The sequence below is a fragment of the Ranitomeya variabilis genome, chromosome 3 (genome assembly GCF_051348905.1).
Source record: "Ranitomeya variabilis isolate aRanVar5 chromosome 3, aRanVar5.hap1, whole genome shotgun sequence".
Taxonomy (NCBI): Eukaryota; Metazoa; Chordata; class Amphibia; order Anura; family Dendrobatidae; genus Ranitomeya; species Ranitomeya variabilis.
The window spans coordinates 774,602,817-774,627,144 of NC_135234.1; the positions used below are offsets into that span (position 1 = coordinate 774,602,817).

At 46.7% G+C, this 24,328-nt stretch overlaps 1 protein-coding gene across 8 annotated transcripts in view; it reads right to left on the reverse strand.

Moving 5' to 3' along the window:
* Positions 1-22,420: 22,420 nt before the first annotated feature.
* ARAP1 (ArfGAP with RhoGAP domain, ankyrin repeat and PH domain 1) overlaps positions 22,421-24,328 on the reverse strand; it is a 209,480-nt gene continuing 207,572 nt past the window's right edge. For all 8 annotated transcript variants that reach the window (XM_077298858.1, XM_077298856.1, XM_077298857.1 and 5 more), the window contains 2 exons: positions 23,729-23,769; positions 22,421-23,297 (listed from right to left, as the gene is read on the reverse strand). In XM_077298858.1, the coding sequence (XP_077154973.1) occupies positions 23,752-23,769 (18 nt within the window). In that variant the 3' untranslated portion in view covers positions 22,421-23,297; positions 23,729-23,751. The remainder of the gene's footprint in view (positions 23,298-23,728; positions 23,770-24,328) is intronic.

Sequence of the window (24,328 nt, forward strand, 5' to 3'; positions counted from 1 at the left end):
CTGGATGAAAACCTCTTCCAGAGTGCTCTGGACTTCAGACTTGGCCGAAGGTTCACCTTCCAACAAGACAATGACCCTAAGCACACAGCTAAAATAACAAAGGAGCGGCTTCGGAACAACTGTGACCATTCTTGACCGGCCCAGCCAGAGCCCTGACCTAAACCCAATGGAGCATCTCTGGAGAGACCTGAAAATGGCGTCCACCAATGTTCACCATCCAACCTGACGGAACTGGAGAGGATCTGCAAGGAAGAATGGCCGAGGATCCCCAAATCCAGGGGGGAAAAACTTGTTGTATCATTCCCAAGAAGACTCATGGCTGCACTAGCTCAAAGGGGCTTCTACTCAATACTGAGCAAAGAGGATGAAGACTTATGACCATGGGAGATTTCAGGTTTTCTTTTTTAATAAACTTGCAAAAATTACTACATTTCTGGGGGTTTTTCAGTTAAGATGGGGTGCAGAGTGAACATTAATGAGGAAAAAATGAACTTTTTTGAATTTACTAAATGGCTGCAATGAAACAAAGAGTGAAAAATTTAAAGGGGTCTGAATACTTTCCATACCCACTCTCTCTCTATATATATATATATATATACAAGAACAATATACAAGTATACAGTCAGGAGTGTAGTGCAAGGGTAGGATACAAATAGATTACAATTACCGTGTTATGTAGCATGTGACCACAGGGAGGCACTGATGGATCACAGGTCCAAATCTTTGTTACGTTATTCTCTGGCCATGTTAGCTAACGGGCCTCCTGCCAGTAGGAAAAAACTGAGTCCAAAATGAGGAGCTGCCTATTATTCCCTAGGCTACTCCCTCCCACACGCTGCACCAACCCCTGGGCTGCACAGCCTCTCTCCTAACATACCTGAGAGCATGATTTTCCATCCTGAACAGTGGATGCCCATAACTTTCCGCATGAAGCTCTAAATGGGACAGTGGCGACTCCACTTGGTTCTGCTGGATTTTATCTGTTCAGGGAGACCAAATATGGCTACCGTATTTAATTTCTGGTAGCTATGCTTTATAACTCAATAACACAGAGTTCTAGAGGTGGTTGTATGGTATGGGCTTGTGGGCAAAGGAATGCAGATTCTGATTATGTGCTTGGCTAGGTTCAGATATATTGCATTCTTCTACTATAGGTCATTTTCTAGATTCAATATCTCAGAGCCTTGTGCTGTTGAGCCAGGAATCTGCGGTGCCAATATGTCTTCGTGTCAGACTGAGTCCAACAAAGGAAGCCAGTTGGATGGTAACTGCATAAGAGTTCACAACCCTGTGATAATTGCTAGACTTGGGGCTGGAGGACACAGGGTCTATTCCTTTTGGCCCCCTCATCCCCCCGGTTAGTGTTTCAAAGGCCTATTTGCTTGAGCTAATTACAAAAAAAACATTGGTCTGCCTTGTCCAAGGAAGTGCCTTCACTGGATAATGAGGTCCTATTGTTCGGTGTGTATTTGACTTCCCTTTTGGCCTGGTTGGGGGGCTGAGTTTGGAGCAAGTATTTTTGGGCCAAACTGTATCTGATAGGGAACTCCATCAGATATCAAAAGGATATCAATTAGATATCATTTTCCCATATCTCAGAAGGGGTTTGTGTGCCAGGGCTGCTTTTCTGTCCCAGTCCGGCCACAGTTCCATCCATTCTAGCCTTAGCATCCCAGTTACCGGACTAAAGCTGTCGTCTGAGGGTCTGCTGTGGACCACAGGGATGTTTAATACCCACAAATTTGGGCAGTACAACAATATTTTCCCCATTTTAGGAGCCGCTACACGTGCACACGATGTGTTTTATGGGAACCTGAGGAGTTTTTCAGGAGGATCGCGCTTTACGGCACGCCGGTGTCTTTTGTACTGGAGCGTCTTTTGTGTAATCTCTTTATTTATTTTTTTTTACAATATTGTTGGTCGCTGTTTTTATTTAAATAAAAAACCCAACAACTTGTATTGAATAAACTAATGGCGGCTTCCAATGAGAAGTTTTCTTGGTCGGGTCGCTTTTTCTAACAGCTGAAAAGCTGGAACAAATGACCAGCGAGCCGCTCTGACACCGCAGGGCACATGCTCATTATTTTAGTGTTTATTTAGAGCTTTTTCAGTCGGGTTTCAGAGTGGAATCGCATGGGAAAGACGCGGTGTACATGTGTCCTTTAGGCGCCCATTCGCACGGGAGGAGTCATGGAGCACAAGTGAGGATAACCCTTCTCTATGCACAGCGCCCCCCATCAACAACCAGAGATATTACAGAGGCAAAGAAGTGAGGAGGAAAGCAAGCCACAATTCAGCAGAAGCGGGGAAAGGCAGCGAAATTGCTGATGTGGCCCCAGGATAGAGATTGTACCAGCTTCACAAAGCAGAAATCCCGGACCTGGGTTCTCTTCTCTGCCATGTCTCCTTTCCTCCTCTAGAAGGGAGGCAGCTGTACAGGGGCGGCTTCCATTATGACCCCAGGACAAGTTATATAAATACATTTTCTTCTGGAGATGTAATTCTGCGGCAGCGACTACACATCACTTCAGGAAAAGAGATGAAGGAAATAACCTGAATTCCCCCGACAGTTGCACCCGGGACCCTCGGGGTTAAACAGAATGGAATCTTCGTGGTAACATTGTATCCACCTAGTATATTTCTACAGAGAGTGATGGAGCCTGAGGCTGCAATCTCTGCCCTTCTCCAGAAGTATTGTATTCTCCCCTCCTCCGCCCTTCTGAAAAGGACGAAATATAGGATTTCAAGAAATACAACAAAATCCGAGAGTTTCTAAGGATTGTCTGCAGTTAGGACCCCAGTGACACCCACTACCCCCTATAGGTGGTCATACTGGTACAAGGCTCCCGAACCCCACACCTCGCAATCACTAAGACCCCAATCACAGGTTCGGAATCGTATTGCCAACCCTGAGCATGGGGCCGATACAAGTGCTTCATACTAAATTAGAATATCATCAAAAAGTGAAATTATTTTAGTTCTTCAATACAAAAAGTGAAACTCATATATTCTATAGAGTCATAACACACAGAGTGATCGATTTCACGTGTTTTTCTGTTAATGTTGATGATTATGGCTTACAGCCAATGAAAACCCAACAGTCATTAGCTCAGTAAATTACAATAATTAACAATAAACACCTGTAAAGGCTCCTAAGTGTTTATAAAGGTCCCTTAGTCTGTTTCAGTAGCTCCACAATCATGGGGAAGACTGATGTCCAGAAGGCGTCACTGACACACTCCACAAGGAGGGGAAGCCATGAAAGGTCATTGCTAAAGAAGCCGGCTGTTCAGAGTGCACAGATTAATGGAAAGTGGAGTGGAAGGAAAAAGTGTGGTAGAAGAAGGTGCACAAGCAACCGGGATAACCGCAGCCTGGAAAGGATTGTTAAGAAAAGGCCATTCAGTAATGTGGTGGAGATTCACAAGGAGCAGACTGCTGCTGGAGTCATTGCTTCACCACACACAGACGTGTCCAGGACATGGACTACAAGTGTCACATTCCTTGTGTCAGCCACTCATGACCAATAGACAACGCCAGAAGCGTCTTACCTGGGCCAAGGAGGAAAAGAACTAGATTGTTGTCAGTGGTCCAAGTGTTGTGTTCAGATGAAAGTGAATTCTGCATTTCATTTGGAAATCCAGGTCCCAGAGTCTGGAGGAAGAGTGTAGAGGCCACAATCCAAGCTGCTGGAGGTCTGGTGTGAAGTCTCCACAATCAGTGATGGTTTGGGGAGCCGTGTCATCTGCTGGTGTAGGTCCACTGCGTTTTATCAAGACCAAAGTCAGCGCAGCCGTCTACCAGGACATTGTAGAGCACTTCATGCTTCCCTCTGCTGACAAGCTTCTTGGAGATGGAAATGTTATTCTCCAGCAGGACTTGGCCCCTGTCCACACTGCCAAAAGTACCAATACCTGGTGTAAAAACAACAGTATCACTGGGCTTGATTGGCAGCAAACTCGCCTGACCTTAACCCCATATTGTCAAGAGGAAAATGAGACATGTAGTGAGCGTACACACAGGCCATGGGGGTTGAGTACATTACTTATAGTTTTCTTTTAAACAATTGTACCTGCTGTTTCCAGATCTTTCTGGAATCTTCTACAGGTGGTCACTCACACTTGGACAATTCTTCTGATAATTGTTTTCACTCATCTGCCTGAAATCTTGAGGGGAGCACCTGGTCGTGGCTGGTTTATGGTGAAATCTTGCAGGAAGCATCTGGTCGTGGCTATTTTATGGTGAAATTATGTTCTTTCACTTCCATATTATGGCCCCAGCAGCGCTCACTCGAACCTTCAGTAGTTTTGAAATTCTTCTGTACCCAATCCCATCAGTATAGTTTGCAACAATAATGTTCCAAAGGTCCTGAGACAGCTCAGTGGTTTTACTCATCATAAGATATTTCCTTTGTGACACCTTGGTAATAAGACAACTTTTTACAGGCATCAGGTGAACCAGCTGACATTATTGGTCACTATGTGGCAGGATTGCTTCCTAATTACTGATAGATCTCAGCCAGTGTCAGGACTTTACAGGGCTTTTTGCTTCTCTCTTTCTTTATGTGTTCTATACTTTTTCTCTCTGTCATTTCTCATTATTACACATCTACTATATAATCGTCTAATTCTGTCTGTAACGGAAATCTCGCGTCGCTGATTGGCCACCACGCAGTTCAGTCACGTTTACTGAACAAGTTCTGTCAGTCACAGTGCCATGCAGTTTAGTCACATTTACTAAACAAGTTCTGTCAGTCACAGTGCCATGCAGTTTAGTCACGTTTACTGAACAAGTTCTGTCAGTCACAGTGCCACGTAGTTCAGTCACGTTTACTGAACAAGTTCTGTCAGTCACAGTGCCATGCAGTTTAGTCACATTTACTAAACAAGTTCTGTCAGTCACAGTGCCATGCAGTTTAGTCACGTTTACTGAACAAGTTCTGTCAGTCACAGTGTGATGTAGTTCAGTCACGTTTACTGAACAAGTTCTGTCAGTCACAGTGCCATGTAGTTCAGTCACGTTTACTGAACAAGTTCTGTCAGTCACAGTGCCACGTAGTTCAGTCACGTTTACTGAACAAGTTCTGTCAGTCACAGTGTGATGTAGTTCAGTCACATTTACTGAACAAGTTCTGTCAGTCACAGTGCCATGTAGTTTAGTCACGTTTACTGAACAAGTTCTGTCAGTCACAGTGTGATGTAGTTCAGTCACATTTACTGAACAAGTTCTGTCAGTCACAGTGCCATGTAGTTTAGTCACGTTTACTGAACAAGTTCTGTCAGTCACAGTGTGATGTAGTTCAGTCACGTTTACTGAACAAGTTCTGTCAGTCACAGTGCCATGCAGTTCAGTCACATTTACTGAACAAGTTCTGTCAGTCACAGTGCCATGCAGTTCAGTCACATTTACTGAACAAGTTCTGTCAGTCACAGTGTGATGTATTTCAGTCACATTTACTGAAGAAGGTCTGTCAGTCATAGTGCCATGTAGTTCAGTCACGTTTACTGAACAAGTTCTGTCAGTCACAGTGCCACATAGTTCAGTCACGTTTACTGAAGAAGGTCTGTCAGTCACAGTGCCATGTAGTTCAGTCACGTTTACTGAACAAGTTCTGTCAGTCACAGTGCCACGTAGTTCAGTCACGTTTACTGGACAAGTTCTGTCAGTCACAGTGTGATGTAGTTCAGTCACGTTTACTGGACAAGTTCTGTCAGTCACAGTGCCACGTAGTTCAGTCACGTTTACTGGACAAGTTCTGTCAGTCACAGTGCCACATAGTTCAGTCACGTTTACTGAACAAGTTCTGTCAGTCACAGTGTGATGTAATTCAGTCACGTTTACTGAACATCATCGCCCCAATCATCCTGTACGGCAGTGAAGTCTGGGGTCCTCACACATACCCAGACTGGTCAATGTGGGATCCCAGCCCCCAGACATATTCCACGTGGAGTCCTGTAAGCCCCTTCCTTTGGAGCCCCCAACAGTGCCTGTCGGGCTGAACTGGGCAGTTTGCTCCTACACCTCACAGTCCAGAAGAGGGCGCTGTCATTCTGGCCTCACCTACATAGTAGCAGTCCATGCTCCCATCACCATAAATCCCTGCTACATGTAGGGGGTCCAGGTGAACAAGGACCCCGAAATCACTGACCCAGACCAGACACCCGTGATGTCCCATCCCTCTCTCCACTCGCTCTTACAATGTGTTTGGTCCTGACCCTGAATCTTCTCTGGAGGGCGATATGACGCATTTTACAATGTTTCTTATTTTCATGTGAACTATTGATTGATTAAATCAAAATTAAAGGGCCGGTTACACTTCCCCCCACCCCGGTTGAAATCTACACATATTATATATAGGATACTACAGGACATCGTACCCGGACTATAACTCCCATCATCTGGCAGGGCCCATAAGTGCTATTGTTGCATTTACGACCATTTTTTGTACAGTTTTTTTTGTTCGGCTTTTTATTTTGTGTTTCTTTGCTCTGAACCAAATTCTTTCTCAGTTTCGCAGATTTCGCCGTCTATTTCCACCTTGTTCGCCTGTTTTTTTTCTTGTTCTACGTTATGGACATGATTTTTTGCTTGTGGTAAATTAATTATTTTCAACTGTTTAAAAAGTTACAAAAACGATCCATGAATTTGCTGCACTTCCACCAGTGATTTTTTTTCTACACCAACATTTTTTACGCAAATATTAAACTTTTGTGCGACACTAAAGGATCGTGCAGCATTTTGCTTAAAAAGTTGCAAAAAAAATGTAAACGAATATTTTTCATTCTGGACAAAATTCATGGACCCGTTGGGCCGTTTTGAGGAAATTGGTGCTAAAATTGACAGCAAAAACCTCAAGACAAGAAAAAAAGTAAATTATGAATCCGGATCAAAATCTTTCAGAAAGTTACAAAACTTTTTCACTGCAACTTCACAGCGGAAAACTTTCCCCGCAGCCTCGTAGGTTGTCGTGGGATGGCGGCGTGGGCAATGGAGCGGAGTCGTCTGTATTTTTCTAGATGGCGCTGAGTCATCGGGTGCAGTCTTCCAGGTGGATGCCGTGACTGCACATAACCCCCATCCTCCACGCTCCGCAGGTTTAACATCATGGACAGGAGAACATGGGATGAATAATCACACGTCTCGGAATATCGTGGCGACATGAAACCCACCAATGGATGCTACCAGAGAGCAATAACCCCGCATCAGACGCCATCGCCACTGCCAGAATCACCAGGGTCGCCTACACATGATCTGGTGGGCCGCCATTGCTGCATCTTAAAGGGCCCACGCCCAGCGTCTCACAGACCCTGAATGGCCAGTAGAGTACAGCCCCCGATGTGTTGTGTGCCGGGGCCAATATAGGATGATAAAATATGAGATTTGGAGCTGAAATCCTCTGTGCCGCTGTGAATATGGAAATGCTTAATGTAGCGTTATACAAAGTCTCCATGTAGAACCTGTCCATGGAAACATGGAAGATGGGATGTCGCCTCTTATCCTATGAATCGTACCCCCCAGCCCAGAAATACCCAGATATTGCCAAGACAACAAGCCAGGGACGGGCTATACATTCATCAGGATCAGCGCCGTGGTCATCACAGACGCACAGCGTCCGGCGGATACAGTGAGGCTGCGTGTTACAAATCATCCATCAGGAACAGAAGTGGACGACTGATACATTGTAACGGAATCACTGTAATCAGCTGCGCACAGGAGTCCGGCCGACCGCGGGATGTGGAAAAATCACCGAATAACCCTAAATTAGGAGCAAACTTCAATGTTTCCCCATAGGGGGAAGAACGATATTCATGGAAAGCGCCATGTAATAAATGGCGCTATAAAAAATGTATAATAATGTGAGCAAAATATGGCACTCGCTTTATGGGGGTAAAGTATGGCACTATCTGGGCAGGATACCACCGCAGGGGGGCACAATATGATGCTCTCTGGACACTATATAGGACACTATTGGGCACTAAATTGCTCTATGTGGGCACAGTATGGCGCTATATGGGGACGGTTCAGCTTGATGGAGCTGTGTGACATTATATAGGAGACTGTGGGCACAGTATGGCGCTATATGGGGACTGTGACAATATCTTGGAGATTTATGGTGCAGTGTTGGAAATTCTTCGTCAGATTTGGAAGTTACAGGAATCTGCAGAAGTCAAGGAAAGTCAATCCCATCAATCAGGCGGCGATCGGTGGCGGTTCTGCACCTGGTACATAATGCGGCATTATACTTTCTAGGACAATCGGAGTCTCAGGCATCGGATCAATAACAATCCCATAGCGATGAGCTCCGAGAATCGAGCGACTAAACGCATCAGACGTGTCCTCCAGTCCTCATCCTGGGGCTCGGGGGCATCAGTGCCAGAGGCCGGGATTCGGGGGCTTCAGAATCACTCGCACTGTAATACACAAATACTGGGAAGATAAAACGTTTTTTTCACATCTTATTAATTATTGACTTTGTTCGTTTCCATTTTTTATGTTTTCATATTTTTCTCTCCTTTGTATCTTTTTATACTTTCTATTTCTTTCTCATTTTCTATTATTCTTTTCATGTAACGTTCCCTACTGCTGACTTAATGGGGGTGATGTGACTTACAGGAGTAGCGATATGTATGGATACAATGTATCTCTGCATCTGAATATTTCCTGGCGATTAGACCTGAGTTCAGGGAAGATCAGATACAGAATAGATAAGAGGATCAGCTGCGGATGGTTCTGTACCGATGGATCCATTGTAGCAGAAAAATGAATATGAACTCGGAAAATGCAGATTATATACACAGTTTATATATATATGTACAGGATATCTCCGGCCGGAGATCAGGAGTAACACACTCAATATCCCAGCTGACGATGGCCGATCACAATGGGGCTGAGCTGCTACTAGACTCATCAGCCTTGCTGTTTTGTGAGAGTGTTCTCAGCAGCACAGAGGACTTCAGGAGAGGAGTGTGCTGATCTTAGGAGGATTCCTCGCTGATGTTCCTGGAGTGTAAGACAATCCGTGCTCCTCTCCATTGCCCGGGATTTCATTAATTCCAGCCGCAGAAATGGTTGAGGAGGTAAGAGTGGCTGGGACTCTAGGAGGTAGTGACCATGCTATTTTAGAATTTTGGATAACTAGAGGAGGAAGACCTGTGAAGACTCAGACGTCAAGGTTAGATTTCAGAAAAAACGATTTTTAAAGGGCTCAGAAAGAGAATCGGAGGGATCCAATGGCCGGATATCCATAAGGACAAAAATGTCCAGGAAAGACGGGAAATCTTGAAAAATGAGATTGTCAAAGCACAATCGTTAACAATTCCAAAAAGAGGGAATGGGAAGCATTTAAGGAAACCAGAATGGATGAACACAGAACTTAAACACATGCTAAAAAGGAAGAAAAAAATGTTTATCAAATGGAAAGAGGGAGGCATATCTAAAAAAGAATATAATGCTGTCTGCAGAACCTGCAGGGCACAAATCAGATTATCTAAAGCTGACAATGAATTAAGGCTTGCAAGAGGCATCAAAAGCAATAAAAAAGGATTTTGGGGATATGTCAAAAGTAAAAGAAAAGTCAAAGATGCTATAGGATTTTTACAGGATGAAAATGATGAAATGGTAAGAAAGCATGTTGAGAAGGCTGAACTTTTAAATTCCTATTTTGCATCTGTTTTCTCTCAGAAAGGAAATGTAACATCAACTGATTTTCACTGTCCTATTAAAGGAGTCGAAAAATCCAGGACATCTATAAACAGAAAGATAGTGAGGAAACACTTAGCTTACATAAATGAATTCAAGTCTCCAGGTCCAGATGAATTACACCTCAGAGAAGTGAAGGAGATAGCAGAAGAAATTTTTGAACCACTCTCCATAATCTTTGAAAATTCTTGGAGAACAGGAGAAGTCCCAGAAGACTGGAGAAGAGCAAATGTTGTTCCTATCTTCAAAAAGGGGAAGAAGGTGGACCCAGGGAACTATAGGCCGGTGAGTCTGACTTCTATACCAGGAAAGATTTTTGAACAAATTATTAAACAACATGTATGTAAGTACCTGGATAAGAATGAAGTGATTAACCAGAGTCAGCACGGGTTTGTAACTAATAAGTCATGTCAGACTAACTTAATTTCCTTCTATGACAGAATCACTGACTGGATGGATCAGGGAAATGCTGTAGATATAGTATATCTGGACTTCAGCAAAGCATCTCACACCATCCTTATTGAAAAATGAAGTATGGAATGGACAAGGAAACTGTTAGGTGGATTCATAACTGCCTTAGTGATCAGACCCAAAGAATGTTCGTAAATGGCTGCACATCCAGTTGGAAGAATGTCTCAAGTGGGGTACGACAGGGTCCTGTCCTGGGCCCTGTATTGTTCAACATCTTTATCAATGATTTAGATGAAGGAATTGAGGGTAAACTGATTAAATTTGCTGATGACACAAAGCTAAGAGGGATAGCTAATACTAGAGAAGAGAGAGAGAGAGGATTCAAAAAGATAAATAAACTGGAGCAGTGGGCAGCAACTAACAGAATGGTTTTTAACAAAGAAAATTGCAAAGTACTACATCTGAGCAATAAAAATGAAAAAAACATATACAGAATGGGAGGAATAGGGCTAAGCAACAGCACATGTGAAAAAGACTTGGGTATACTAATAGATCACAGACTGAACATGAGTCAACAGTGTGATGCAGCAGCAAAAAGGGGCAAATGCAATTCTGGGATGTATTAACAGAAACATACAGTCTAGATCTACATGCCACCATCACACCCATCCTCAAAAAAGCTATCCTTGACCCAACTTCTATGCCCAGCTATCGCCCCATATCACTGCTCCCGTTGGCTTCCAAACTCCTTGAGCAGCATGCCCAACTTTCCTCCCGCCTCTCATCTAACTCTCTCCTTGACAACCTCCAATCTGGCTTCCGCCCCCACCACTCCACTGAAACTGCTCTGACCAAAATTACTAATGACTTACCCACAGCCAAAGCTAACAGACAGTTCTCCATCCTCCTCCTTCTCGACCTGTCCTGCTTTCGACACAGTCGACCACTGCCTACTGCTACAGATTCTTTCTTCCCTTGGCATCAAAGGCCTCGCCCTGTCCTGGATTACCTCATACCTTTCTGACCACACATTTAGCATTTCCCACTCCCATACTACCTCCTCATCCCGCCCTCTCTCTGTTGGAGTCCCTCAAGGCTCTGTCCTAGGGCCTCTACTTTTTTCCATCTATACCCTTGGCCTAGGACAACTCAAAGTTCCATGGCTTCCAGTACCACCTGTATGCGGATGATACTCAGATCTACCTCTCTGGCCCAGATGTCACCTCTCTGCTCTCCAGAATCCTCGAGTGTCTATCAGCCATATCCTCCTTCTTCAAATCTTGCTTCCTAAAACTCAATGTAGACAATATCGAACTCATTATCTTTCCTCCATCCCGCGTATCTCCCCTACCCGATCTATCTACTATGGTAAACGGCATCACGCTCTCTCCCGCACCTGAAATCCGCTGCCTCGGGGTAACTCTCGATTCAGCCGTCCTTCAAACCGCACGTCCAGACTCTTGCCACCTCCTGTCACCTCCAACTCAAAAATATTGCCAGAATCCGTTCCTTCCTCAGCCCACAATCTACTAAAACTCTTGTGCATGCTCTCATCATCTCCCGCCTCGATTACTGCAACACCCTCCTCTGTGGCCTCCCCGCTAACTCTCTTTCACCGCTCCAGTCTGTCCTCAACTCTGCTGCCCGGCTAATCCACCTCTCTCCTCGCTACTCCTCTGCTTCTCCCTCTGCAAATCCCTCCACTGGCTCCCAATTCCCCAACAAATCCAGTTCAAACTACTAACACTGATCTACAAAGCCATCCACAACCTGTCCCCTCCCTATATCTCTGAACTAATCTCCCACTATCTTCCCTCACGTAATCTTCGTTCATCCCAAGACCTCCTACTCTCCTCCACACTTATTCGTTCCTCACACAACCGCCTCCAAGATTTCTCCCGAATATCCCCCATCCTCTGGAATTCCATGACTCAACACGTCCGATTATAAACCACCCTCGGATCCTTCAGACGGAACCTGAAAACCCATCTCTTCAGGAAAGCCTGCAGCCCGCAATAACCATTCTGCCGCCTCACCACCACCAGAGCTGCCGCCTCACCACCACCAGAGCTGCTGCCACCCCACTAAACACCCGAGCTGCTGCACCACCAACCACCAGAGCTGCCGCCTCACCAACCACCCGAGCTGCTGCCACCCCACTAAATACCCGAGCTGCTGCACCACCAACCACCAGAGCTGCCGCCTCACCAGCACCAGAGCTGGCGCCCAACCAACCACCGGAGCTGCCGCCCCACCAACCACCCGAGCTGCTGCACCCCCCCGACTTTCTGTCTCTTCCCCATTATCCCGTAGAATGTAAGTCCACAAGGACAGGGTCCTCTCCCCCCTGTTCCAGTCTGTCATTGTGAATTTGTTTACTGTAAATGATATCTATAACTCTGTATGTAACCCCTTCTCATGTACAGCACCATGGAATTAATGGTGCTATATAAATAAATCATAATACTAATAATAAAATAGACATCAACAAACTGGAGCAAGTTCAGAGAAGAGCGTCCAGAATGGTGACCGGTCTGCAAACCATGTCCTATGAGGAACGGTTACAGGATTTGGGAATGTTTAGCTGCAAAAAAGAAGACTGAGAGGAGACTTAATAGCAGTCTGCAAATATCTCAAGGGCTGTCACATTGTAGAAGGATCATCATTATTATATTTTGCACAAGGAAAGACTAGAAGCAATGGGATGAAACTGAATGGGAGGAGACACAGATTAGATATTAGAAAAAACTTTTTGACAGGGTGATCAATGAGTGGAACAGGCGGCCACGAGAGGTGGTGAGTTCTCCTTCAGTGGAAGTCTTCACACAGAGGCTGGAGAGACATCTGTCTGAGATGATTTAGTGAATCCTGCTTGGAGCAGGGGGTTGGACCAGATGACCCAGGAGGCCCCTTCCAACTCTACCATTCTATGACCTTCAGAATCTCCTGAATAGTTATTTTCAAGGACGTCCTGATCCTCGACTATGATGATCCCCGTATATCTGCTGACAACCTCTCACACACGGTATGCCGGCTGGTTGTCAGCACATGACGGGTTGGAGTTGTGGTGTGTGGTCTAATGTCTGATCACGTCATTATATCAGTGACGTCGGCCCTTGCAGCTTTGGATGTAAATGGAGTAAAGTTTCCAAAGTTTTCTGCCATTCTGAATAAGAAAACTTCCCCTGAAATCATAAAAATAAAACAAATGCTGAGACTTCTGCACGTGACATCCTGCAGATAAGTGGCGCCCTGCGAAGCCTCCACCGACACCAAGAACCAGACGACAGCTGCCTAATGAGCTGATGGGTAAGACATTAAGGCAGCGCCTCGAAGCTGAACCCCTGATGGGGCAGAGCGCGGCCCCCCACACACGCCATCAATGACAGGAGGCGGCTCTGCCCCAAAAATCAGGAACAGAACACGAAGAAGAAAGCAAGAGGAAGAAGGAGAGCGCAGAGCGAAGCGATCAGATCCCAAACCGGAGGACAAACAGGTCAACTACGGACAAACAGGTCAACTACTCACAACCCGGCCAAGAATGGCTGATAACAGGGACTAATAGATTGTAGGTCTTTTATTATATATATAGATACATCACATGACACAACTACGATACATTACAGGATCAGACACAACAGAACAAAACAAGAACAAAACTTCAATCAGACGACAGAATCAGACACAAATCACAAAGAAATAAACCAGAAATGGAGGTAAGTTCTCGACCTACTAATCAGGCAAATACAAAAAAAATATTAAAATAAAGAAACAAAATAACCATAAGTACATGAATACCCTGCTAATATAATAAATAATGAATAGTATAAAATCATGTAAGACCCCCGGCCCAGCGTCATTCATACTACTATATACAACCCCAGCTACATTCACACCGTCCTATATACAATATATACACTATAAACACATTATACTAAACCAAACACTATACAACACCGCAAACACAACAAAACCCTACTGGTCCCACTGCCTTACCTTACAGCCCCCCCTTACACCACCACATACACCCTACAACAAACCTAAATACAATACAGTGTACAAAATTAACATTTTTTTTTTGCTATATGTAAACACACACCTACACTATCTATCCCGCCACCCCTGATCCAGCTCTGGCCACAAAGTTCAGGAATTATCCGAGCTAGGATCAGGCCCCAAAGTTTTTCCCCAGGCGGGGCCTGGGCCAGGCCAGATCAGTCTCTTATCACCACCGTTGAACCCCCCAATCCCCCCACCCAACCTAACTAAGACCCTCTATTATACACACTATATACAGTGGGGAAAAAAAGTATTTAGTCAGCGACCAATTGTGCAAGTTCTCCCACTTAAAAAGATGAGAGAGGCCTGTAATTGACATCATGGGTAGATCACAACTATGAGAGTCAAAATGAGAAAACAAATCCAGAAAATCACCTTGTCTGATTTGGAAGATTTATTTTGCAAATTATGATGGAAAATAAGTATTGGGTCACCTAAAAACATGCAGGATTTCTGGCTCTCACAGACCTGTAAGTTCTTCTTTAAGAGGCTCCTCTTTCCTCCACTCATTACCTGTAGTAATGGCTCCTGTGTGAACTTGTTATCAGTATAAAACACATCTGTCCACAACCTCAGTCATACTCCAAACTCCACTATGGTGAAGACCAAAGAGCTGTGGAAGGACACCAGAAACAAAATTGTAGCCCTGCACCAGGCTGTGAAGACTGAATCTGCAATAGGCAAGCAGCTTGGTGTGATGAAATCAACTGTGGGAGCAATAATAAGAAAATGGAAGACTTACAAGACCACTGATAATCTCCCTCGATCTGAGGCTCCACACAAGATCTCACCCCGTGGGGTCAAAATGATCACAAGAACAGAACCACACGGGGGACCTAGTGAATGACCTACATAGAGCTGGGACCACCGTAACAAAGGCTACCATCAGTAACACACTACGTCGCCAGGAACTCAGATCCTGCAGTACCGGACATGTCCCCCTGCTTAAGTCAGTACATGTCCGGGCCCATCTGAAGTTTGATAGAGAGCATTTGGATTATCCAGAAGAGTATTGGGAGAATGTCATGTGGTCTGATGAAACCAAAGTAGAACTGTTTGGTAGAAACAAAACTCGTGTTTGGAGGAGAAAGAATGCCGAGTTGCATCCAAAGAACACCATAACTGGCCTCTTATCTTTTTAAGTGGGAGAACTTGCACAATTGGTGGCTGACTGCTTTTTTCCCCACTGTACATAAAACCAATATTACAGAACACAGCCTACGTACTCACCAACCAAGACTCAAGTTCAATGCCTGCAAACCTCCTATTTCAGGAGACAGAAATACAAAACAAAAATCTAGGGTGTAAAGACATCAGGCACCTCGAAGGAGAAACCCCTCCAGAGATGGGCCGCCCTCCGGGCACCCAGTCTTTTGCACTCCAGAAAATGTACCTTCACCAGGGCACCTAGGATGCTGCTACAAACTTTGTCTACATGGAGGTTTTTACTCTGTGTCGAAACTAAAACTTGCGCGTTCCACGTGAAGTACCTGACCACTGCGCTGACTAAGAATAAAGTGGCTCGGTCCCTTCTCCTGAGATCTCTCAATGCCCCATAGTCAAGCAAAAAAGGCAGCACACTGCAGCGCTAACACATGCAAACATGAAACACAGAAATTGAACTGCATTACTGCACTAAAAATATGAAAAATGAGAGCGTTTAGCGCATAAAAAAGGCCAATTTTATGTGTACCTGGTAGCCACTTTACGGCATCTCTCTTATACCAGGTCCTACGCTTTCCTTCCTCGCTGAGAATAAACGTCTCCATGTGAATGGGTACCAATGAAAACCTCTCATGAGACTAACATTCTCTTTCTCTGTGGAGGGGTACTGGACCCCCCCACAGAGAAAGAGAATGTTAGTCTCATGAGAGGTTTTCATAGGTACCCATTCACATGGAGACGTTTATTCTCAGCGAGGAAGGAAAGCGTAGGACCTGGTATAAGAGAGATGCCGTAAAGTGGCTACCAGGTTCACATAAAATTGGTATTTTTTATGCGCTAAACGCTCTCATTTTTCATATTTTTAGTGCAGTAATGCAGTTCAATTTCTGTGTTTCATGTTTGCATGTGTTAGCGCTGCAGTGTGCTGCCTTTTTTGCTTGACTGTATAGGAGTTGGTGACTCTAAGGTTCAGCACCTGTTCACACTTGATCTATGTTTGGATGTGACGGTCAGTTTTTTCAAATCTCAATGCCCCATAGGCCCACTCAGCATAGGAAGAGTGGCCAGCCGCGGCCAACCAATGGAAGCTCCCACCCTGCTGTACACCTCTGTAATAAAGGGACAATAAAGCAGGAAGTGCTCCATGTTTTCCAGCATGGTAGCGCAAGCCTCACGGGGACAATTCCTGTCCACGGAGCTCCTGTACTTCAAATTGTCAAGTCCCAGTACTTCTTGGGGATCCTGATAGTATTTAACAAACTCAACCCAACCTCCAGATACCGACTTGGGCGGTCCTTGAGGACCAGTGGTCTCTGAAAATGCGAAAGCAAGACCCGCATGTCGAGGAGATTCCTCGGGAGGGACCTCACCTCCCACATTCCCAGACCCCACCGGCGCATCATTTTCAGAACCAGGGTAACATAAGCCGGGAGATGCCTGTGCGGTGTGCGAAGATCCTTCAATCTTCCCCGTCTCCCATTCTTGGAAAAAAGGCTGAAACCATCCCTTGCAGGAGAATACCCACGGAGGAGCACTCTCTTTCCAGAGGTTTGCCACGTTAACTTTCAAAAAGGTGTTCACTAGAAACACCACGAGGTTCACCATATTCAACCCCCCTAGTCTCCTCATGCGATAGGTGACCTCCCATTTGACTAGGTTTAGTCTATTCCCCCATAACATCTGGAAGAATAGACTGTAGACCCGTGTCCAGAGAAGCTCTGCCAAAACACAGATGCTGCCCAGGTAGATTAGCAAGGAGAGCAGGAAAGCTTTCCACAGGTCAACCCTTTCCCTCAGGGTCAAAGACCAACTCTTCCATTGGTCCACTCTTTGGACGACACCTTTGATTCTGCCTTCCCAGTTTTTCGTGGGGTAATCACCCTGGCCAAATTCGATGCCTAGGAATTTAGCATGTTCTCGGGGTTCGGGGAGGGTGTCCGGAAGATCAAACGTGGGATCCCCACCTCCCAGCCAGAGACTCTCACACTTGTCCTAGTTGACCTTGGACCCAGATGCCTCCAAGTAGCTCTCCACTTCTGACATCACCACCATCACCTCCTCTTGCGAAGAAACAAACATGGTGACGTCGTCCGCCTAGGCCACTACCTTCAGGATAGCCTCTGGCCCAACCCAGCCCATCCTCACCCCCGCCAATGGTCCACAATCGACCCTTCTGAGGAAGGGATCTATCACAAACGTGTAAAGCAAAGGGCTAAAAGGGCAGCCCTGGCGGACACCAGCTCCTACCCCGAAAGGTTGTCCAATCCATCCATTTACCAGAGGGCTTTCCCCTCAGCTCCTGCGTACAAGGTCTTAAGCCAGCCCACAAACCCTCAAGGCAGACCAGAGGTATTCCTGGTCGACCTGATCAAAGGCTTTCGCCTGACCCAGGGTCAGCAAGAACCCCTTCCAAAGGCCCGTACTGCCTTGCTCCACGGCCTCTTGGACACCTAGAAAAGCACTGAAAGTGCTACAGCCAGGAACGCAACAGTGCTTGGCCTCCGAAAGGCACCGAGGTGCAGACTTCACCAGTTTGTTGAAAAGTATCTTCGCCAACACCTTCCTGTTCACATTGAGAAGTGCTATGGGATGCCAATTCTCAATGCGTGACAGATCCTCACCCTTTGACAAAATGATCAAAGCCGACCTCCTGAATGATCTCGGCAGAGTGCCCGAGGAGAGACACTCATTAAACACCTGAGACAAGAGGGGGACCAAGGAGTCGCTAGAGGTCCTAAAGAACTCAGATGTTAAGCCATCTGGACCTGGTGATTTTTTGGGCCTGAGCCCATCGATCGCCAGTCTCACTCCCTCTTCTTTGATCGCTTCTGCCAAAACGCCCAGCGAGAGGTCAGCCCCTGGCTCAGGAACAGCTTCAGCCAGGAAAGCCGACATAATGTCACGATCCAGTTCCTTCCTTCCCAAGAGGTGCGAGTAGTATGAACTGATGACCTCCAAGATCCCTGATCTGGACCTTCTCAGGGATCCCGTACTATCAGCCCAATCACCATCTTACTATTCACTGACATCTTGCAGCTTCTGTAAGGGTCAGGCAAGTAGTACTTCCCGTAGTCCCTCTCAAAAACCAAAGATGCGTGCCTATCGAACTAACACCTCTTCAGCAAGGATTTCACACTGGAGATCGCCTCGCGGCTACCCCCAGTCGAGAAAAGATGCTCGAGTTTCCTCCTCAGGCTCTGATACATGCGATCCCTGTTCAGGCTTCTGAGGTTCGAGAGTTTGATCTTCATGAAGAGACATTTGTGGTCTCCAGGAAAGGACCTGAGCTTTTCTGAATTGCCTCCCGGAGGAGCACTAACCGGACCACCTCATCTGAGGGCTCTGAACCTCTGGGAGGTCGCGGATCTCTCCTTGTTAGAGGCATGGGTGTTCAGGATCTGGGCCTCCCGCATCTCCTCCTTCAGCCCGGTCAGTGCTTTGTCGGCATCCTCGTACTCAAGCAACCACTCGGGAGAAGGAACTCGTGGCCTCGCCGGAGCTCATTTCCCCCCAGGATGTTTCTGGGTTCTTCTTCCTGGGGCGCCCGTTTCCTTCTTTGGGCGGGCGATGAGCCGTCTTAGGGTTGGTGTAGGTGGGTATGGTCTTTTTCACCCGTCCCGACCTCCTCACTCACTCTTGGTCCGGTTGCTGCTCTCTGTCCCCCGACACAGACCAGGGAACAGAAGCCTGGGAAGCCATGCTGGCCTCACTGGGAAGCCTGCCTCTCCCTGCGTAGAGGCAGACTCTGGACCTATTCCTGGAAGTCCTGAGGCAGGGTGTGACTGATTAGTCACCTCCTCCATTAATGGCTGATAATAGGGAGTAATAGATTGTAGTTTCCTGTCCTACAGTCTCCTCCCCCAGTAATGGCTGATAACAGGGAGTAATAGATTTTAGTTCGCTGTCCTACTCTCTGGTGGTTCCGGAGCAGGTGAGTACCGCCGTAGGATATGATGGACGTTCCCAGCTCCCCTCCCCCGGTCTGTGGATATAATTGACGCTCCGGATTCTCGGTTCTTGTGGCCATTTCTGGTGAATCCAGAGAATAATAACGGGCAGAGGTGGAAGGTAAATTATTAACAGCTTCTCATTAGCTCAGAGGAAGCGCCCGGGTCTACGGCTCCAGCAGATGAGCGATCCACAGGGTGCACAGTGGGGACCCCCGGCCTGTGGGGTTGATGGGCAGGTGAGTCCTGGTGGAGCAGTGTCCCCCTGTGGACATCGCTGGATTCATGATTACAGACGGGTTAATTACAGTGTAGCTTCTCCACGACATCATAGTTTTCTGACATGAGGGATGCTGGAGGCACCGAGAGGTGAGCAGCTCCATGTGACTGCAGAATGGGGATGGTGTGCAGTGTCGGTGCGCACGCTGCCATCACTCCCCGCTATTTCCAGTGTGATTGGGCGCCGACGACACTCATCTGGCTGAAAAATAAGAGAAGTCATGAAAATAGAACGATGTCACCAGAACATTGAGGAGTCGTGACAGTGTGTGCACCGACACCGCACACTACCACCATTGTGTAGTTACATAGAATCTGTTGTCCCCAGTGTGGACAGATGGAGGCTGCCCGGAAAGAAGAAAGGGGCGCGGGACTCAGTGCCAAACTTACCTTTTTTCTGGAAAACGGGACCAAAAATTACAGAGACACCAAAATTATTAACAATATTAACACTGACCATTCTAAAAATAAGATACGATGTAACAGCAGAATAGTGACTGCAGCTCTGGAGGTGACTGGAGGATAAGACACGATGTAACAGTAGAACAGTGAGTGCCGATTCACTTAAGGCATGTTCAAATGATCAGGAATAGCAGTGTTTGGGGCACAGCTAACCTGTAATGCGTCCAAAAAGCTGCGTTGTACAGTACATGCACAGTGGATGGATTTATAGAAATCTCATGCCCAGTATGCGTCTATTTACCACAGTGTAAACTCCCCCACGGTGCAGGTTTTCTTATCATGTATCTCTGTATACAGGGAGCTCCCCCTAGTGGTGGCTGCAGCCAGGATCTTATGTATCTCTGTATACAGGGAGCTCCCCCTAGTGGTGACTGCAGACAGTATCTTATCATGTATCTCTGTATACAGGGAGCTCCCCTAGTGGTGACTGCAGACAGGATCTTATCATGTATCTCTGTATACAGGGAGCTCCCCCTAGTGGTGACTGCAGACAGGACCTTATCATGTATCTCTGTATACAAGGAGCTCCCCCTAGTGGTGACTGTAGACAGGATCTTATCATGTATCTCTGTATACAGGGAGCTCCCCTAGTGGTGGCTGCAGACAGGATGTTATCATGTATCTCTGTATACAGGGAGCTCCCCCTAGTGGTGGCTGCAGACAGGATCTTATCATGTATCTCTGTATACAAGAAGCTCCCCCTAGTGGTGGCTGCAGACAGGATCTTATCATGTATCTCTGTATACAGGGAGCTCCCCCTAGTGGTGACTGTAGACAGGATCTTATCATGTATCTCTGTATACAGGGAGCTCCCCCTAGTGGTGACTGCAGACAGGATCTTATCATGTATCTCTGTATACAGGGAGCTCCCCCTAGTGGTGACTGCAGACAGGATCTTATCATGTATCTGTATACAGGGAGCTCCCCCTAGTGGTGACTGCAGACAGGATCTTATCATGTATCTGTATACAGGGACCTCCCCCTAGTGGTGACTGCAGACAGGATCTTATCATGTATCTCTGTATACAGGGAGCTCCCCCTAGTGGTGACTGCAGACAGGACCTTATCATGTATCTCTGTATACAGGGAGCTCCCCCTAGTGGTGGCTGCAGACAGGATCTTATCATGAATCTCTGTATACAGGGAGCTCCCCCTAGTGGTGGCTGCAGACAGGATCTTACCATGTATCTCTGTATACAGGGAGCTCCCCCTAGTGGTGGCTGCAGACAAAATCTTATCATGTATCTCTGTATACAGGGAGCTCCCCCTAGTGGTGGCTGCAGACAGGATCTTATCATGAATCTCTGTATACAGGGAGCTCCCCCTAGTGGTGGCTGAAGACGGGATCTTATCATGTATCTCTGTATACAGGGAGCTCCCCCTAGTGGTGGCTGCAGACAAAATCTTATCATGTATCTCTGTATACAGGGAGCTCCCCCTAGTGGTGGCTGCAGACAGGATCTTATCATGTATCTCTGTATACAGGGAGCTCCCCCTAGTGGTGACTGCAGACAGGATCTTATCATGTATCTCTATACAGGGAGCTCCCCCTAGTGGTGGCTGCAGACAGGATCTTATCATGTATCTCTGTATACAGGGAGCTCCCCCTACTGGTGGCTGCAGACAGGATCTTATCATGTATCTCTGTATACAGGGAGCTCCCCCTAGTGGTGGCTGCAGACAGGATCTTATCATGTATCTCTGTATACAGGGAGCTCCCCCTAGTGGTGGCTGCAGACAGGATCTTATCATGTATCTCTGTATACAGGTAGCTCCCCCTAGTGGTGGCTGCAGACAGGATCTTATGTATCTCTGTATACAGGGAGCTCCCCCTAGTGGTGGCTGCAGACAGAATCTTATCATGTATCTCTGTATACAGGTAGCTCCCCCTAGTGGTGGCTGCAGACAGGATCTTATCATGTATCTCTGTATACAGGTAGCTCCCCCTAGTGGTGGCTGCAGACAGGATCTTATGTATCTCTGTATACAGGGAGCTCCCCCTAGTGGTGGCTGCAGACAGAATCTTATCATGTATCTCTGTATACAGGGAGCTCCCCCTAGTGGTGGCTGCAGATAGGATCTTATCATGTATCTCTATATACAGGGAGCTCCCCCTAGTGGTGACTGCAGACAGGATCTTATGTATCTCTGCATACAGGGAGCTCCCCCTAGTGGTGGCTGCAGACAGGATCTTATGTATCTCTGTATACAGGGAGCTCCCCCTAGTGGTAACTGGAGGTAGACAAAATATTTTTATCTATAGAAGGAATACAGAACTTTTCACCAGAAGAGGTTAAGAAAGACAAAGCTGTTCCTGGTATAAATGTATTTTAAGGAATTAGTGCAGTTGATTTCATTTATCCATGAGCTATTTGACATATCATCGCTGCAGTATAAAATACACCGTAAAACAAGTTTTCTTTATTTTTGAGTAGGATTTTCAATGACTCAGGTGTGCGGAGACTCCGCCGCCCCTTTTACCAGGGGATGCAATGTGACTTGCTGAATAAGTGAGGTTATCCCTGTTATATAGAAACCAAATCTCACATTGTTGAGGCAGAATTCATCCCAGGTCCAGTTCTTCACTAAGGCAGATTAGTAGTTTTGCTCGAGTCCGCCACCGGCCACCACGTTTTTGGCACCAGGCACCGGCCGCCATGTTTGTGGCATCTGCTTCCTCCTTGAGTTCCAATTGTTTCGAGGTGGAGGAATGAGTGGGACAGAAGGTGATGGTCCCTTTTGGGCACCGAGAAGTGAGGTATCACCTGCAATCACCTGATCGAGGCCACACGTTTCCATTGCGGGAGATCCTCGTATTAATGCCATAAAGTGGAGCCGCTGCCCCGTGATTGGCTCATTCACTTCTCAGTAGTCTTCTGTTCTCAAGTATCAGGCGTCACATGTGGGAACTTAATATAAACTACTCCTGGTGAGGATGGTCCTGACCCCCGGCGGCCGTCCCTTAAATTCAGTGTTAGTGCATAAGCCACAGAAGATAAATCCACACACAGGCTATGAGTTCGCAGGAGGCAGAGTCTTCCCTCAAGTCTTGATTTAGAGACCACCATAGTCCTGGGTGTCATGTCCAAGGAGACATGGAGGAGGGGGCAGTATTTACAGACGGGTTACTACAAGGCACGAAATCTACTATTCACATCCACGATTTCTGGATCCTCCCGGTTATTTATTAATGCATGGACTCTGCTCCATCTCCCAAAATGCATCAAAGTCCTGGGAGGCCCCGATACTTGGTCAATCACAACGGTCGCATCAGACCTGCAAAAAGGTAGAGAAAATTAATAGAACCATATAGGCGTTATCAGGAAAACTCAGCAGGAATTACACAAACCCTGAGCAGGGGATGGGGGTGTCTGAGGGTCCTAAATCGCTCTCACCCCTCACCTTTGCGCATATTCATAGTTCCCACCCTTGTTCTTTCCCCTCCCATTTTGCTAAATCCCAGAGATCCCTATATCAATAATGTGTGGTGTGAACGTCTAGTCTAGTGTGTAAGAAGTCAGAGGGGAGGAGCTTACATTTTCTCATCCTCTGACTGGCAATTTACAGAACTTTTTCCATGACACCCAGATATTAAAGTGACAACTATCCATGAGGAAGTTGTCAGCCCCATCATCTTATTTTACAGCTAGTGCAAAAAGAAGGGTTTTAGTTGACAGCTTAAAAGGGAACAATCAGCTGCAGTTTACCTGTATCGTCCTGAGCCGAGGCCTCATACGTTCCCGAGAAGCTGTGAAGAACAAGAGAATAGTAGGATGAAACAATGGCACCAAGACCGGAGCCCGGCAGACGATACAACGACACCAAGACCGGAGCCCGGCAGACGATACACCGGAACTGAGACCGGAGCCCGGAAGACGATATAACGACACGAAGACCAGAGCCCGGCAGACGATACAGCGACACCAAGACCGGAGCCCGGCAGGCGATACAACGACACCAAGACTGGAGCCTGGCAGACGATACAACAACACCAAGACCGGAGCCCGGCAGACGATACACCGGAACTGAGACCGGAGCCCGGCAGACGATATAACGACACGAAGACCAGAGCCCGGCAGACGATACAGCGACACCAAGACCGGAGCCCGGCAGGCGATACAACGACACCAAGACTGGAGCCTGGCAGACGATACAACAACACCAAGACCGGAGCCCGGCAGACGATACACCGGAACTGAGACCGGAGCCCGGCAGACGATATAACGACACGAAGACCAGAGCCCGGCAGACGATACAGCGACACCAAGACCGGAGCCCAGCAGACGATACAACGACACCAAGACTGG